Here is a 13,708-nt window from a genome sequence, read left to right on the forward strand (position 1 = left end):
GGCTCAAGTGGCAGAGTGCTAGCCTTGAGCGGGAAGAAGCCAGGGACAGTGCTCAGGCCCTGAGTCCAAGGCCCAGGACTGGCCAAAAAAAAAAAGGGAAAGAACTGCGAGCTTGTGTCTAGAGTGTCCTGAGACCAATTCTTCTCCCCAGCTAGCATCACTCTAGATGTTTTGGGAAGGGGAGGCCCTCAGAGGAGGCTGGCAGGCAGTATGAGGCTGGGATAGAATCCTACGCAAATCAAAGATGGGGTTCCCTCTTTACTTTCCTCTGGGCCACTTTTTCCCACCAGGCATCCTCCATGACCCTTCTCACACTGACATCGTTTTCAGGAAACTTGTAAGGTAGGACGAGAGTCTTTTCCATACCTCTGGCCTTCAGGGTACTTGGCCTCCCTCTCAGAGCCCCACTTGGCCAGCTTTGGGGTATATAGACCCGTATAGTCAAAAGTCTGTCCCTATGTAGGTATAAGACCCCACATCCATTCTCTGCTGAGAAAACGTGTAGAAAATTATAGGAGTTTCTCAGCATCCAAGATTGGTTCCAACAGGTCCTCCTATGTACTTTAAATTACTTCCATGTCATTTACAACACCAAGTACAGAATAAATGATAGGTGATTAGCTGCAATACAGTATTGTGTAGGAAATAGTGACAAGAAAGCATATCTGTATAGGGTCAGTAAAGATGCAACTTTTTCAAGTATTTTCAGTCTGCAGTTTATTGACTCCATGGATGTGGAGCCCTGGGATTCCAAGGGCCAATTATGTTCCCCTGCAAGTTGAGACCATTCTTTGGGGGCAGAGTGGGTAGAGGAGAAGCTGCCAGACTTGGCTTCCTGTGTCCTGAGGTTGTAATATATGGAATCATAGACATTTCTAGTCCTCAGCTGGCAGGTATACAAAATCATTAAAGTTAAAGTGAGATGTGACTCAAGTGGTAGAGTGTCAGCATTGAGCAGAAAGTCAAGTGAGAGAGCATGAGTCCCTGAGTACCCCCCAAAAACTCACAGCAAGAGTTAGAGGCATGCATGGCTCAGTTGATAGAGCGCTAGCCAATTAGTAAAAGCATAGGTGCCGAATTCAAGTCCTGGGATGGGACAAAAAAGAAACGAAATCACAATACATAGAGCCTGATCAGGCTAAGATGGGGGTCCCCATCTGGTGGCTTTCTCCCCTTCTTCAATGTCCTGTGATGCCTAGGGTTTTGATGCACGGTGGAAGACTGCTTGGGCCTCCTTTGCATGCCTCTGCCTCCTCGTGTCTTCACATCACCTTTCTGCTCCTGCTTCCATGGCAGCGCTCAGTCGTGTGGCCGCTCACACAGTGACTGGTGACTGGTGAGCCTCTGTGTCTGGCTCCGATCTATCCCCAGGCTTCCTGTACACTGTGGGGATCATCCCGAGTGCACCTGCGTGTTCTGCATTGTGACTCAATGGGAGGCATGCGCCCCTGGGCTAGTTTGGGTGTGTGTACAGTGTGTGCAAGGGTGTGTGTTTGTGCACGCTGATGGGGTGGTAGCATGTCTGTGTATTTGCACATTTGTGCAGGTTCTGAGTCTCACCATGTGTGATCCTAATAGGTACAAGTATAGCAGAATCTGTGTGGTTTCAGGTGTGAAAGTGTGTGTGAGAGTTCTTGGGGCGTATGTGTAGACATGCTGCTGCTGTGGGGGCCCCAAAAGCATGTGGGTGCCTTTGTGAGCGGTGTGTATGTGCTGGCTGTGTATTGTTGGGTGTGAGTGGTGCATGGGTTGTGAGAAGGTGACCCCATTAGCATGTCAGCTCTGCTAGGGCTGGGGTCTTTGCTGAGTCCCCAGCCTCTGAGCAGCGCTGGCTGCCTGACAGGCCCTCAGTGTTTATCATGTGAGTGAAAGGGGGGGGGGGAGGGGACTGCTGTGACCTGCTATCCTGCAGGTGCTGAGCTGGGTACACGTAGTGTATACACGGATGACTCAGCACCCAAAGAGGTCTGAGCACACACTAGCCGTAGTCTACCCCAAGCCCCCTCTTCATGATCTCTTTCCCCAACTCCTATCACCAGTTGTCTGGGAAGGGAGAAGCCCTCACAGGAGGCAGGCAGGAAGCACGAGGCTAGGCCGGGATCCCTCATGTCGGACCACAGTGTGAGGCAAGCCAGAAAACGAGCAAGGATGGGCTTCCCTCCCTTGCAGAGTCTACCATTAGTTAAACTTGAGGACTTCAGAGATGCCACGTAGGCTGACCCGCCGTCACTGAACCCCTCTAGGAGAAGCTGGTGTGCCAACCTTGCCTCCTGGCTTTGGCTTTGATAACTCAGCTTTAAATATTATACACATGAACCCTCTTAACTTGCTTTATTGAGTCATAGAGGATCATATGTGATCCAGGTTCCCAGAGGTACTCCACATAACCCCTCCTGTCTTGCTCTGGGCCTCAGTTTCTTCCTTTGATGTTTGGACACCTGAAGTACACTTGCTTAGAGTGGGCTTCTGCCAGCAAGAATTGCACTGCTAGGCCTCACTCCTGTGTCCTGACTGCAGTCCAGCCAATCGCTGGCCCTTTTGAAGGCTGATCACTTGTTGCTGGGGTAGAGCCTGCTCCCTTCAAAGAGTCTCTTTCCCAGTCTCACAGGGCTTCCTCAAGGGGGTACAGAGGGGAGGGGCCACTGTCGGGGCTTCCTGGGCCTCTACCCTATAAGGCCTCACGAGACCAGCTGGTTGTGTCCCAACTTAGCTTTGGGGGTGGGTAGGAGGGGTGCAGCCCAGGGGCGGGGAGGAAATGTCTGCCCCGGGGGATTCTGGGTGACTTTTCTTTCTCAGTGTTTTCAGGAAGTGTGTGTATGTTGGCTCAAGTGCAGTGGGTGGAGAAGGCAGAGAGCAGGAAGCAGGAGAGACAAGATCTGGATACATGCACACACACACACACACACACACACACACATTTAGAGTCACTACTAGACTCAAAAACACACATACACATATACACACAGAAATAACTTACAAACTCTGAGAGAACAATCACAGGCATGCAGAGACATACCTGGGCTCCAACACCTCCGAGGGAGCAAGGATCCAGCTGTCTGTGAGATCAGCCCAGGCCAGGCCAGGCCAACACAGGCCTGCACGGGCAGGCACAGAACCATCTGTGCACACACTGAGCCCGCCTGGCTGGGTCCTCAGGAGTCCTTGGGCCCAAGACCCCACCAGCCTGTGAGGGTAAGTGAGGGGCAGCCTAGGTTGGGCTGCCGAGCAGGTGGGAGTAAGGCTGGGGCCCCAGACTGGGTCTGGCTGTGCCCTCTAGGTCTGGCTTTCCAGGGTGCTCTGTTCCTCCTCCATTTTGCTCTTAGAAGTTTCTGTCTTCTCTCACTTTCTCTACTTCTGTTTTCCCGGCTTTTTCTTTTCTTTTCTTTTCTTCTCTTCTCCTCCCCTCTCCTCCCCCCCCCCGCCCCCCGGGCTTTCCCTGTCTCTGTCTGCCCATACCTCTCTTCTGAGCCGTCCCCTGTCCCCAAGAGCCCATAGTGTCTGTTTTTTGAGCCTTTCTTAGACTGCCCCAGAGACTGCCCTCCGTTAGTATTCTCCTAATTCTCTACCACTCTGACATTTCTCTTGGGGAGGCTCAGGTTGACTTATTTTATCGGCAAGTTCAAGAGTGCTATGGCTCTGAATCTCCCCGACCCCCAGCCTCTGCCCAGGATGACGAGGATGTATAGAGAGCTAGCGCGTTGTCAGGGTAGTTTCTTCTTCCTGTCCAGTGCTGGTAGTGTGGAGGGTGCCTGTGGAGTATGGGCTGGCCTCCCTTCCCCCAGTGATCCCTAGTGAGCCCAGTAACCCCCAGGTCACTGGGGACAGAACATAGCCTCTACCCTGAGCTGACACCTGAAATGGGAGGGGGAGGGGTTTGACCATCTGAGCTCCTGAACACTGACTTTTCTCTCCTGCTGCCCTTAGGAGCCAGTGAGGGACATACAAAGATCGACAGAGCTGTTGTGGGAGACGTAGCCCTCCTAACCTTCTGCCCACAACAGCAGGATGGGGCAGCTCAGAGAGATCTGGCAATAAAGGCCTATGGAGGCCCAACAGGTCTAGGAACCTAGAGGAGGGAGCAATTGGGTGGGCTTCATGGAGGAGGAGATGTGTTCTGTGTACACATTTGTTGACGGCCTTAGAGCAATAGGTGTAGCAAAGCCCCCAGCAGAAGCCTGGCCCTTAGGTCCTAAACAAGGCAGCACCTGTTGAAGGGAGAAGGCAGAACGTGTGGAACGTGGGCACGAGGCAGAACCGAAATGAGGCAGGCTCTGCTGTAGCTGCTGTCCAACAGGGTGAGGAGCTGGCTGCCTTTCTAGATCAGGATGCAGGCAGGGTGGCCATTCGCTTAGCGGAGCCCCTCTGTGTTGGATGACGCTTGGTGCATGGAGGGGTTTGGGAGAGGCTGAGGCTGGAGCCGAAGTGCATCGCGTGGGACAGGGCTGGGGTGGGCTGGAGGCCTGCCTGCAGCCTCAGCGAAGAGGAAGAAGGGCAGCAGCAGGGTGGAGGAAGCAGGAGGCCTAGGATGAAGGCCTGGCTGCTGAGGAGGCCAGGGCATGAAGGAGGAAGTGAGCAGCTTGGAAATCCTGCATGTGGAAAGGGACTTGGGAAAGTGACAGATGATCCCGGATCTCTGGCCTCACCTCACCTGGCTCTGCTAGTGACAGTCCCAGGCCTGGGATTGGCCTGGGTCCGTCCAAGGCCCGTGTGACATCTTTGGGGGAAGATCTTGGCTCTAGCCTGAATCTTTGCTCCTCCGAGCTCACCTCAGGGTGGCAGACGTTGGCAGGCACAGCCGTGTTGAGTGGTCAGAAGTGTGGAGGCCGAGGGAATCCCAAAGCAGCCTGAAGCATGCGAGGAGGCCCATGGGAGACAGGAAAGAGGTAGGATCCGTTGTTTTTGTAGAAAATAGGAGTTTGGCTGGACAGAGAAGGGTGTTGCAGATGGAAGGAAGGGTGTGTACAAGGGCTCTCGAGTGTAGCATGCAGCCCACTTGGTCAGAGAGGGCTGGAATATGAGTGTGTGGGGGAGTAAGACCAAAGCTCACCTAACATATTCAACTGCCCCTCTCTGCAACTTACCTGCCCTAAAGGTGAGCCTGGCTCCTCAGACCAGACAGAGATGTCAGGTAGACAAAAAGATTGAAGGGGAGACGGGCAGGTGGAGGAGGACAGGGCTGTAGGTGGCGTTCTGGTCCAGCCTGCAGGGCTGAGCCTCCCTCGGCTTCAGCCAGGGTGAGAAAGCGGTGCTGATGAGCTGTGGGAGTGGCTCTCCCTTAGAGCATGATCAGTGAGCTTGAAGGCTGGTGAAGGGGAAACTGAGGCTCAGGGGTGAAGCGATCAGTGTTAGAGCTCACACTGATGACAGTTGAGCTGGGACTCAAGCCCAGGCCTAAGACTCAAACCCCTTCTCCTGCCTGGAGTCATCTCATTCTGTCTAGGACAGACCCTGTTTGTAGTTGGTACTAGCTGACTAGTTATTAACAGTGCCTCTTACAACCTAGAAATGTTTCTCACTTAATAGGATGAATGAAAGGGTTCCCCAGTCCCCATGTATAAGTCCCCATGTATAAATCAAGTTCTTTTATTGCTATTATTATTAATTGTTATGGTTATTATTATTAATTAACAGTACTCAGGAACTGAACTCAGGACCTTGCTAGGTGGGTACTCTGCCACTAAAGTTTGTGTTGATGATTGTTAAAATTTTTTTGTTAGTATAAAGGTGATGGACAGAGGGGTTACAGTGGGGGCTGGGAATATGGCCCAGTGGTAAAGTGCTCGCCTCGTATACATGAAGCCCTGGGTTCGATTCCTCAGCACCACATATATAGAAAAAAGCTGGAAGTGGCACTGTGGCTCAAGAGGTAGAGTGCTAGCCTTGATTAAAAAAGAAAAAAGCCAGGGACAGTGCTCAGGCTCTGAGTCCACGCCCAAGGACTGGCAACAAAAACAAAACAAATTTAGAGGGGTTACAGTTACTTAAAGTTAGAGTGCATTTCTTTCGGTCACCCCTTTCGCTGTCACCCCTTCCCTCGCTCTCTCCCAGTTTTTCCCTCTCACCCCCACCTACAAATTGCATAGTTCATTTTCAACATGTGTTGATTATTTTTAAGATAGAGTCTCACTTTATACCTAGGTTGGCCTGGACTCTGGTCCTCTCATTTACTTATACTTCTCCACATTGGTGGGATGATAGGTGGGTATCATCTTGCCTAGTTATTATGATTCCTCTGACTACACTATTACACTATACCCAGCCATTAGTTAAGATGTAGTTTCTCGAACTTTTATGATCAAGCTGGCTGAAATCTGCAATCCACAAATCTCTGCCTCTCAAGTAGTGAGGATGATAGGTTTAAGCTTCTACACCCAGTCATAAATCAGATTTCTTACTTGGCCTGTGGGCCCAGGATAGGGTGGATTAGCCCCCGGGGTCTGGAGACCCCGATTCTGCACAAGGAGAGCAAGTGGTTCACGTGCCTCTTAGCTAGAGGAAGATGGGCTGATAGTGGTCAGGGGTGCAGTAGGGACAGTTCTGCCGGGCATCCGGGGGATGCCTGGAGGCCAAAGTCCACAGAGGTGCATTTTGAGGTATAGGTGGACTTCCCTGGGTGTAGTGACAAGTATGTGAGCAAAGGCTTAGAGGGGGCATTGTGCCCATGCTAGCATGTTCTAGTAGGCTGGGGCAGACGCCAGTGGAAAGCACTGGATTGGGGACGGGGACGCTTATGAGGCCCTTTTCTCAGAAGGGGGACACTGCCCTTTCCCCTGGGGATTTCCCACATGCTGTGTCTTTCTGACCCCACTTCTCCTTCTCTTGATCCAGTCCTGACTCAGCAGGTGCACGCCCTCACTGGGCTGCTGGAAGGGTCAGCCAGGAGACTGGCTAGAGGGGAACCCACGTCTGGGGACATGGTTCTCTCCCTTGTAAAAACTCTGCTGGGAGAGGAGTCCTTTGCCTGTCCTCTCTTCCCATCCTGGTGACGGTGGCTGGCTGTGACAGCCGTGATCTTGTCCTTCTGGGAGAGGAAGCAGCTCCAGAGCTGGCTGTACCCTGAGTTTGAGAGGCCAGCTGTTGTGTTGGCTGGCCTTCTTTGTAAGCTGTTGTGCTGGGTACTTATGTTCAGTTCCCAGCAGCAGGATCAGGGACCAGTGACTTAGCCTCTCAGTGCTTCAATTACCTCATCTGTAAAGTGGGACCATACGTCTTATCTTATATTAATATCTTCATAATAAGTTAAACCAATCTATGTAAAGCACCTAGAAGGTAACTGGGTGCCCCTGGGCACTCAGTTGTTTGGTACACCTTCCATTTTTATTCCTAATGACCAGCTGTCTACCTGTCCACCCTCCTATCTGTCCCCCTGCTGGCATGTTCTCACCAGCTACTCAAGCCAGGCCCTGCACCAATGTGGGATTGTCAAGTCAGAGGCTTCCCCTGTCCTCGAGGGACTCAGGGTGAAGTGGGGCAAACAGCCTGATGTAACGCCCACTGAGCGGGCATTAGGCTCAGCTGAACATTGAAACTCTTAAGACTGCCATAGACACCCCCCCACCCCCGCCTTGGCGTCAGAGAGGAGGACAGGGAGAACAGCTCGTCACGAGGGCAGTGGCAGCTCTGCCTCTGTTGTAGGGGTTCTCAGAGCAATCCGTGCCACCTCCGTGGCCCTCCGGGTGGCAGATCAGGGGCAAGTCTACCCCTGAAGGATCAGAATAGACAGATGACTCACAGGAGCCAGCCTCTCTTGAAACCTTTTGCTCCACGGGGCCAGTGTGCCTTCTAGCATGTTCTAGCATCCCCACCCGTGTGGCCTCAGGTCACTGTCTGGATGTGCCTGGTTGCAAGTCACTACAAGCCCTGGCTTTGCCCCAGGTGGAGTGTCTGCCCAGTCTCTCCTGTCCAGATGCAGTTCCCATGTAAGCCGCCGTTGCCAAGGCAGCCCTGCTTAGTAACATGGCTGCCCAGCTAGGAGAGGGTGGCCAACTGCTTGTTGGGCTCCACACAGAAGGAGAGAGGGGCATATTCCCTCCTGTCTGCACACAGAGAAAGGGCTGCTTGGGGCTGGGGATGTGGCTTAGTGGTAGAGTACTTGCCTGGCCTGCATAAAGCCCTGGGTTCGATTCCTCAGTACCCTATAAACAGAAAAAGCTGGAAGTGGTGCTGTGGCTCAAGTGGTAGAGCACTAGCCCTGAGCACAGACAGCCTCAAGGACAGAGCTCGGGCCCTGAGTTCAAGCCCCAGGACTGGCCAAAAAACAAAAGGCGGGGGGGGGGGGGCGGTGGCTGTAGTACTGGCGGTGCAGAAGGGACCATGGGGCCTGCGGTGCACAGTAGTGGGGCTGGAGATCCTGCCTTCGACGCCAGCTGAGCGTCTGGTACGCAGGGTGTTCTTTGAAAACTGTCATTGGAATAACGAGTCTGGAGCTCGCAGAGGAGGGAAACGGGCTGGGGAGCAGAATGGAGGAGAGAGAAAACCTTCAGAGGAGGACTTGTCTCAAGAAGCAGGAACAAAGGGGTGCACTTGAGACTGGGAGCTGGGAGAGGGGGAGCCGCCGCTGAGGCGGACACGTCACATCCTTTTGTGGCCATCACACGCAGTCAGCCACCTCTGGGAACTTGAGGATGGAGCAGAAATAACCCCAGGGAAGCAGCCCACTCGGCTGTTTGTCCTGGGCCTCTGGGGGAATACAGACAGACAGCTGGCCCGGCCCGGCCTGCAGTGCTCAGGCTTGTTCTGGCTGATGGAGCATCCTGGGATGCACACCCTGCCCCCTGTACAGCTCCGAGAGGCTGGGCACTTACCCTAGGGCGCGGGAACGAAGGGACCGAGGTGAGGTGCTAACCCTGGTTGTCAGCGACTAAGCTCTTCTTCTGGAGAGATTTGGTGGCGGAGAGCAGTGTGCCAGGATGATAGCTGGTGATCCCAGGAGGCCTGAAGCTGGCCCTGGAGGGCTGGAGAGGGATGAAAATGGTAGGGTGAGGGGAGTGGAAGGGGCCCACGGGTAACAGGAGGTAGTGAATACCCATGTCTGGGCAAGAGAGGAGGGGGCCTGTGTCTGCACGCCCGCAGTTCAGGGGCTCAGGAGTTGGCTTCTGAGACTGGCTTGTTCCTCAGCCCATTTCAATTCCTTCTTACCCCTTTGCCAATACAGGTCAGGCCTCCCCCCCACCCCTCCCAAGCCTTCCCTGATCCCCCATCTGCTCTTCCCCTCTCCTCCAGCATGGAGGTCCCGAGGGGTCTATGTGGCTAAAGCTAGAGCCCGAGGACAGGTGACAAGCTCATTTAGGCAAAGAGGTGCCTGCCTCCTGCAGGCTTTGGGGTACCAGGAAGGCGAGGCAAGGGGCTGAGTGTGGAGGGTTCCTTTCTGCAGAAGTGTGTGTAGGAAAGGGGTTTGCTGTAGCCCAAGTGAGCATGGGCTCAGCGCCGCTGGCTCTGTTGCTTAGTGACAACCAACTTTTGTTCTGACCCCAGTCTTCCCTCCAAGGAGGAGGAGGTATTGCTGTCCTCGCGGTCAGCCGGTCCCCATTCAGAGCCCGTGGAGCCCCTGTCTACCCTCCCGTCTACCCTTGTCCGGGGGCCTCCCCAGCCTCCATCGCCGCCTCTCTGTCCTCCTGAGATACCTCCCAAACCTCTCCGCCTGCCCCCGGAGTTCGGTGAGTGCTGCAGCCACACAGGCTTCCCCGTGGGCTGGGTTGGGCTCTGGGTGTTTGCTCTGAACGGTGCCCACTGCACACTTGTTCTCTGTCCAGCCGTCACCAGCCCCGAGTGGTCTGGGCCAGTCTCTAAACTCCCACCTGCCCTCCTGACTGGCAGGCCTGGCCCTGGTGGACTCCTGGAGTGGCTGGCGAGTTAGGAATCTTGAGTTTGCTCCTGGTGGGGTGATTGGAGTTCTTGTCCGGGTAGTCTTTAGTGGCTAGTTCCTGCCCTGTCTCCAAGTTCACTGCCTGGTGGGCACTGCTTATGTTTGGCCCTGCCTCTCCCGCAGGAAGTGCAGGTATAAGTTGCACTTCCGGTTCCCAATGCCTTTCTTTTGAAAACCAGGCTGGGGTGGGGCTGGGCGTGGGACCTCCCTGGCCTGAGGGTGTCCTTTGTGAAGCTAAGAATGGTGCTGAGGAGAGGGGCCAGGCCAAGCTCCTGGTTCTGAGGGTCTCTTTCTCTTTCCAGATGACTCTGACTACGATGAGGCCCCAGAGGAGGGGCCAGCGGCCCCTGATAGCGTGATGACCAAGAAGGTGGGACAGGGCAGTGGTTGAGGGTGGGCTATGTGCCCATGCAATGGAGGGGGGCTGCCCAGACATCCTCCCAAACAGCATGGGCAGACATTTCCCAGGAGAGCTCCTCTCCTAACTCCCTCATCTTGCCTTACTGGGGTTAGGGTCAGGTGCAGAGCCAGAATCTTGAGCCAGGGTCCGGAGCTCCTGCTCTAGGTTTTGGCTGCACCTGGTTGGATACGTTGGTCCCTTCTGTGTTTCTGTTGCAGAATAGCTGTCCCTTTCTTTGTCTGTTTTCCTTTCTGTGTTCCCACAGCACCTTCTTTCTGAGTGCTTGTGTTGTCTCTCTACTTCTGAGACTTTATCTGTGTGTGTGTGTGTGTGTGTGTGTGTGTGTGTGTGTGTGTGTGTGTAACCTATGCCAGTACTGAGGCTTGAACTCAGGGCCTAGGTACTGTCCTTTAGCTTTTTTGCTCCAGGCTAGCTAGCACTCTACCACTTGAGCCATAGCTCCCACTTCTGGCTTTTTGGTTCTGAATTGGAGATAAGAATCTCACCGACTTTCCTGCCTGGTCTGACTTTAAACTGTGATCCTTACATCTCAGCCTTTTGAGTAGCTCGGGTTATAGGCATGAGCTACAGGTTTCCAGCTTTTTCTCTCTGTCTTCTGTAAGTCTGATTCTGGTACTGCTTCTTCTATCTTTGTGACCCAGGGTCCATGGGTCTCAGCTGGTAGGGGGGTGTGAAGAAACAGAAGTGAAAGTGCTGAGTCCTCTGTGGGTCAGGGACAGAGTGGCAGTGGGCCTGGCAGTCCAGGAGTGTGTGACGTGGGGCTTGAGGGGAAGTATGACACTGAGTGGTCTGTGGGGACAGGAGGAGCCCCCTCTGATCCGAGTCCCGAGGGCTGTGCGTGTGGCCAGTCTGCTGAGTGAGGGGGAGGAACTGTCTGGGGATGATGAAGATGAGGATGACCATGCCTACGAGGGCATCTCCAAGTGAGTGTCCCTTCCACCAAGTTGCCCTCCCTCCCCACCCTGGCACTCCGGTCTCCTCACCCCAGCCTGAGGGACCCTCAGCCTGGCTCTCCTCCTTCCCTCCTCTTGTCCTAGCAGTGGGTGGCCCACCAGCAGCCTAAGTCCACCCTTGCCCAGCCTGATCCAGGAGCTCCTGCCGGACCCCATGGATGAGCTGCCTGGGGGCTTCACCCCCATCACACCAGTCATTAAAGCTGGCTGGCTGGACAAGAACCCACCACAGGGGTGAGTGCGGCCTGCGGACCCCTGGTAGTCGTCTGCATGGGGCAGGTGTGCCGCAACATAAGGGTCATCAGGAAGCTAAAAATCTAGAAACGTCTTAAAACCACTGACTTTCCCCTTCCACCTGTCTTATTATCCTTAAAATTGGGAAGACCTATTTTGAGTCTGACTTGAATCATTTTGGTGGGTTTTTTTTTGTTTGTTTGTTTTTTTGCCAGTCGTGGGGCTTGAACTCAGGGCTTGAGCACTGTCCCTGGCTTCTTTTTGCTCAAGGCTAGCACTCTGCCACTTGAGCCGCAGCGCCACTTCTGGCCGTTTTCTATATATGTGGTGCTGAGGAATCGAACCCAGGGCTTCATGTATACGAGGCAGGCACTCTTGCCACTAGGCCATATTCCCAGCCCGTTGAATCATTTTTGCTGTAGGTTTAGTTCCATCTTCTTCTTAGAGGCCCTGTGGGATCTTTTCTCCTTTGAACCTGGCTGAGCCTAAATTTGCAGGAGGTTTTTAGGGGTAGGGGGTAGGGCTGTGGGGGTAATACAGGAACCCATCTTCTGAGCCCCAGGTCTTTGCTCCCCTGTCCTTTTGCCTGTCCAGATCTTATATCTATCAGAAGCGATGGGTGAGACTGGATGCCGAGCACCTGCGGTACTTTGACAGTAATAAGGTGAGGCCGCCAGCTGTCCCTGACTTCACCTTTCCTTGCTCCTGCCTGGGCCTAGGCTGCCCCCCAGCACTTGATCCTAGCCAATCCTCACCAGGACTGTGGGCAGAGGGCTGGGTGAGCCCGAGGCCATCTGGGCCACCTGCATCAGACAGGCCTGCAGCCCGCATTTCAGCTGAGGCCGCGGAAGTGGGACCCATACGGTCTGAAATGCACTCCTGTTCTTTTCCCCAGGATGCCTACTCTAAGCGCTTTGTCCCTGTAGCCTGCATCTCCCGGGTGGCTGCCATCGGGGACCTGAAGTTTGAAGTGATAACAAACAACCGGACCTTTGCCTTCCGGGCAGAGAGTGATGGTGGGAAGTTCTGGGGGTTGTGTGTGTGTGTGTGTGTGTGTGTGTGTGTGTGTGTGTGTACACAGAAGAGACTGGGAGTCTGGCCAGTTATCCCCATCTAGTCCTCCCTCTGGGGAAGGCCCATCTAGTCCTCCCTCTGGGGAAGCAGCGCCCCTTTGTGGGTGGGAGAAGGAAGAGACACCTGTGGCTAGCTTTGATCCACACAGACCCTGACCACAGAGCCACAGGCCCCCACGCACAGGGAATCAGGCTTCACCGGGTACAGTGACTTGCCCAGTGTAAGTGGCACAAGCTGGGCTCATCTGGGTTGGAGATACAGCAAGAGTGACAGGCCATCAGGGTGGGCTTTCTGGCAGAGGTGTTGGGGAGGGGGGAAATGCTCTGGCCAGGCCTAGGTCAAGTGCAACCTTTGCCCTTCTGCAGCGGAGCGGAAGGAGTGGATGCAGGCGGTGCAGCGGGCGGTGGCTGAGCAGCAGGCCCGCACCCGCCTGTCTAGTGCTTATCCCTTGGGAGTGCGAGGCTCCGAGCAGCCCGACAGAGCTGGCAGCCTGGAGCTTCGAGGCTTTAAGAACAAGCTGTACGTGGCTGTGGTCGGGGACAAAGTGCAGCTCTATAAGAATCTGGAGGTGCGAAGGATTTGACCAGGTCACTGAACCTACCCTGCCCCGTGTCTGCCTGCTGGGTCCTCCCCTTGCCTCATGCCCACCCGTCCTGGTCCCTCTGCCTGCCCCGTACCCACCTACCTGGGCCCTCTCCCAAACGTCGTACCTACCACGTTCATGCCCGCGCCGATGCTCTGCCTTCCCTGCCCTGAGTCCGCTCCTTGTCCCTCTCCTGCCTCTGGTTGTCATCTTACCACTGTCCTAGTATGACCACCACCCTCCATCTTTGCCTGGACTTGTGTGACAGTGTGGACCTGAGCCTAGCTTTTCACCCTACTCCAACTCCCTGGTGCTCCCTAAACTCCTTCCCAGGGGTTTTCTAGTCCTTTGGTGCCGTATTCCTCCCCCTACCCAATTCTGGGTCGTAAGCCTATGCTAAAACCTTGCCTTTGACCCTTCCCCCACCCGTCAGGAATACCACCTGGGCATTGGCATCACCTTCATCGACATGAGCGTGGGCAATGTGAAGGAAGTAGACCGGCGTGGCTTCGACCTCACCACCCCCTACCGCATCTTCAGGTGAGCCTCCACTCCTTGCCCCCTGGCCCCCTCCTTCC

General features: G+C 54.5%; 1 protein-coding gene across 6 annotated transcripts in view; it reads left to right on the forward strand.

Annotated features, from left to right (window-relative positions):
• The window catches only part of Arap1 (ArfGAP with RhoGAP domain, ankyrin repeat and PH domain 1), a 61,311-nt gene that overhangs the window by 26,203 nt on the left and 21,400 nt on the right, over positions 1-13,708 (forward strand). For 3 of the 6 annotated variants that reach the window (XM_048359591.1, XM_048359594.1, XM_048359592.1), the window contains exons 4-11: positions 9,475-9,656; positions 10,168-10,235; positions 11,088-11,209; positions 11,324-11,473; positions 12,068-12,137; positions 12,369-12,489; positions 12,913-13,115; positions 13,564-13,670. In XM_048359591.1, the coding sequence (XP_048215548.1) occupies positions 9,475-9,656; positions 10,168-10,235; positions 11,088-11,209; positions 11,324-11,473; positions 12,068-12,137; positions 12,369-12,489; positions 12,913-13,115; positions 13,564-13,670 (1,023 nt within the window). Of the gene's footprint in view, positions 1-1,993; positions 3,194-9,474; positions 9,657-10,167; positions 10,236-11,087; positions 11,210-11,323; positions 11,474-12,067; positions 12,138-12,368; positions 12,490-12,912; positions 13,116-13,563; positions 13,671-13,708 lie in introns of those variants that run through there. The other 3 variants (XM_048359595.1, XM_048359596.1, XM_048359593.1) reach the window with 3 other exon arrangements.

Source organism: Perognathus longimembris, chromosome 13 (assembly GCF_023159225.1).
Source record: "Perognathus longimembris pacificus isolate PPM17 chromosome 13, ASM2315922v1, whole genome shotgun sequence".
Classification (NCBI taxonomy): Eukaryota; Metazoa; Chordata; class Mammalia; order Rodentia; family Heteromyidae; genus Perognathus; species Perognathus longimembris.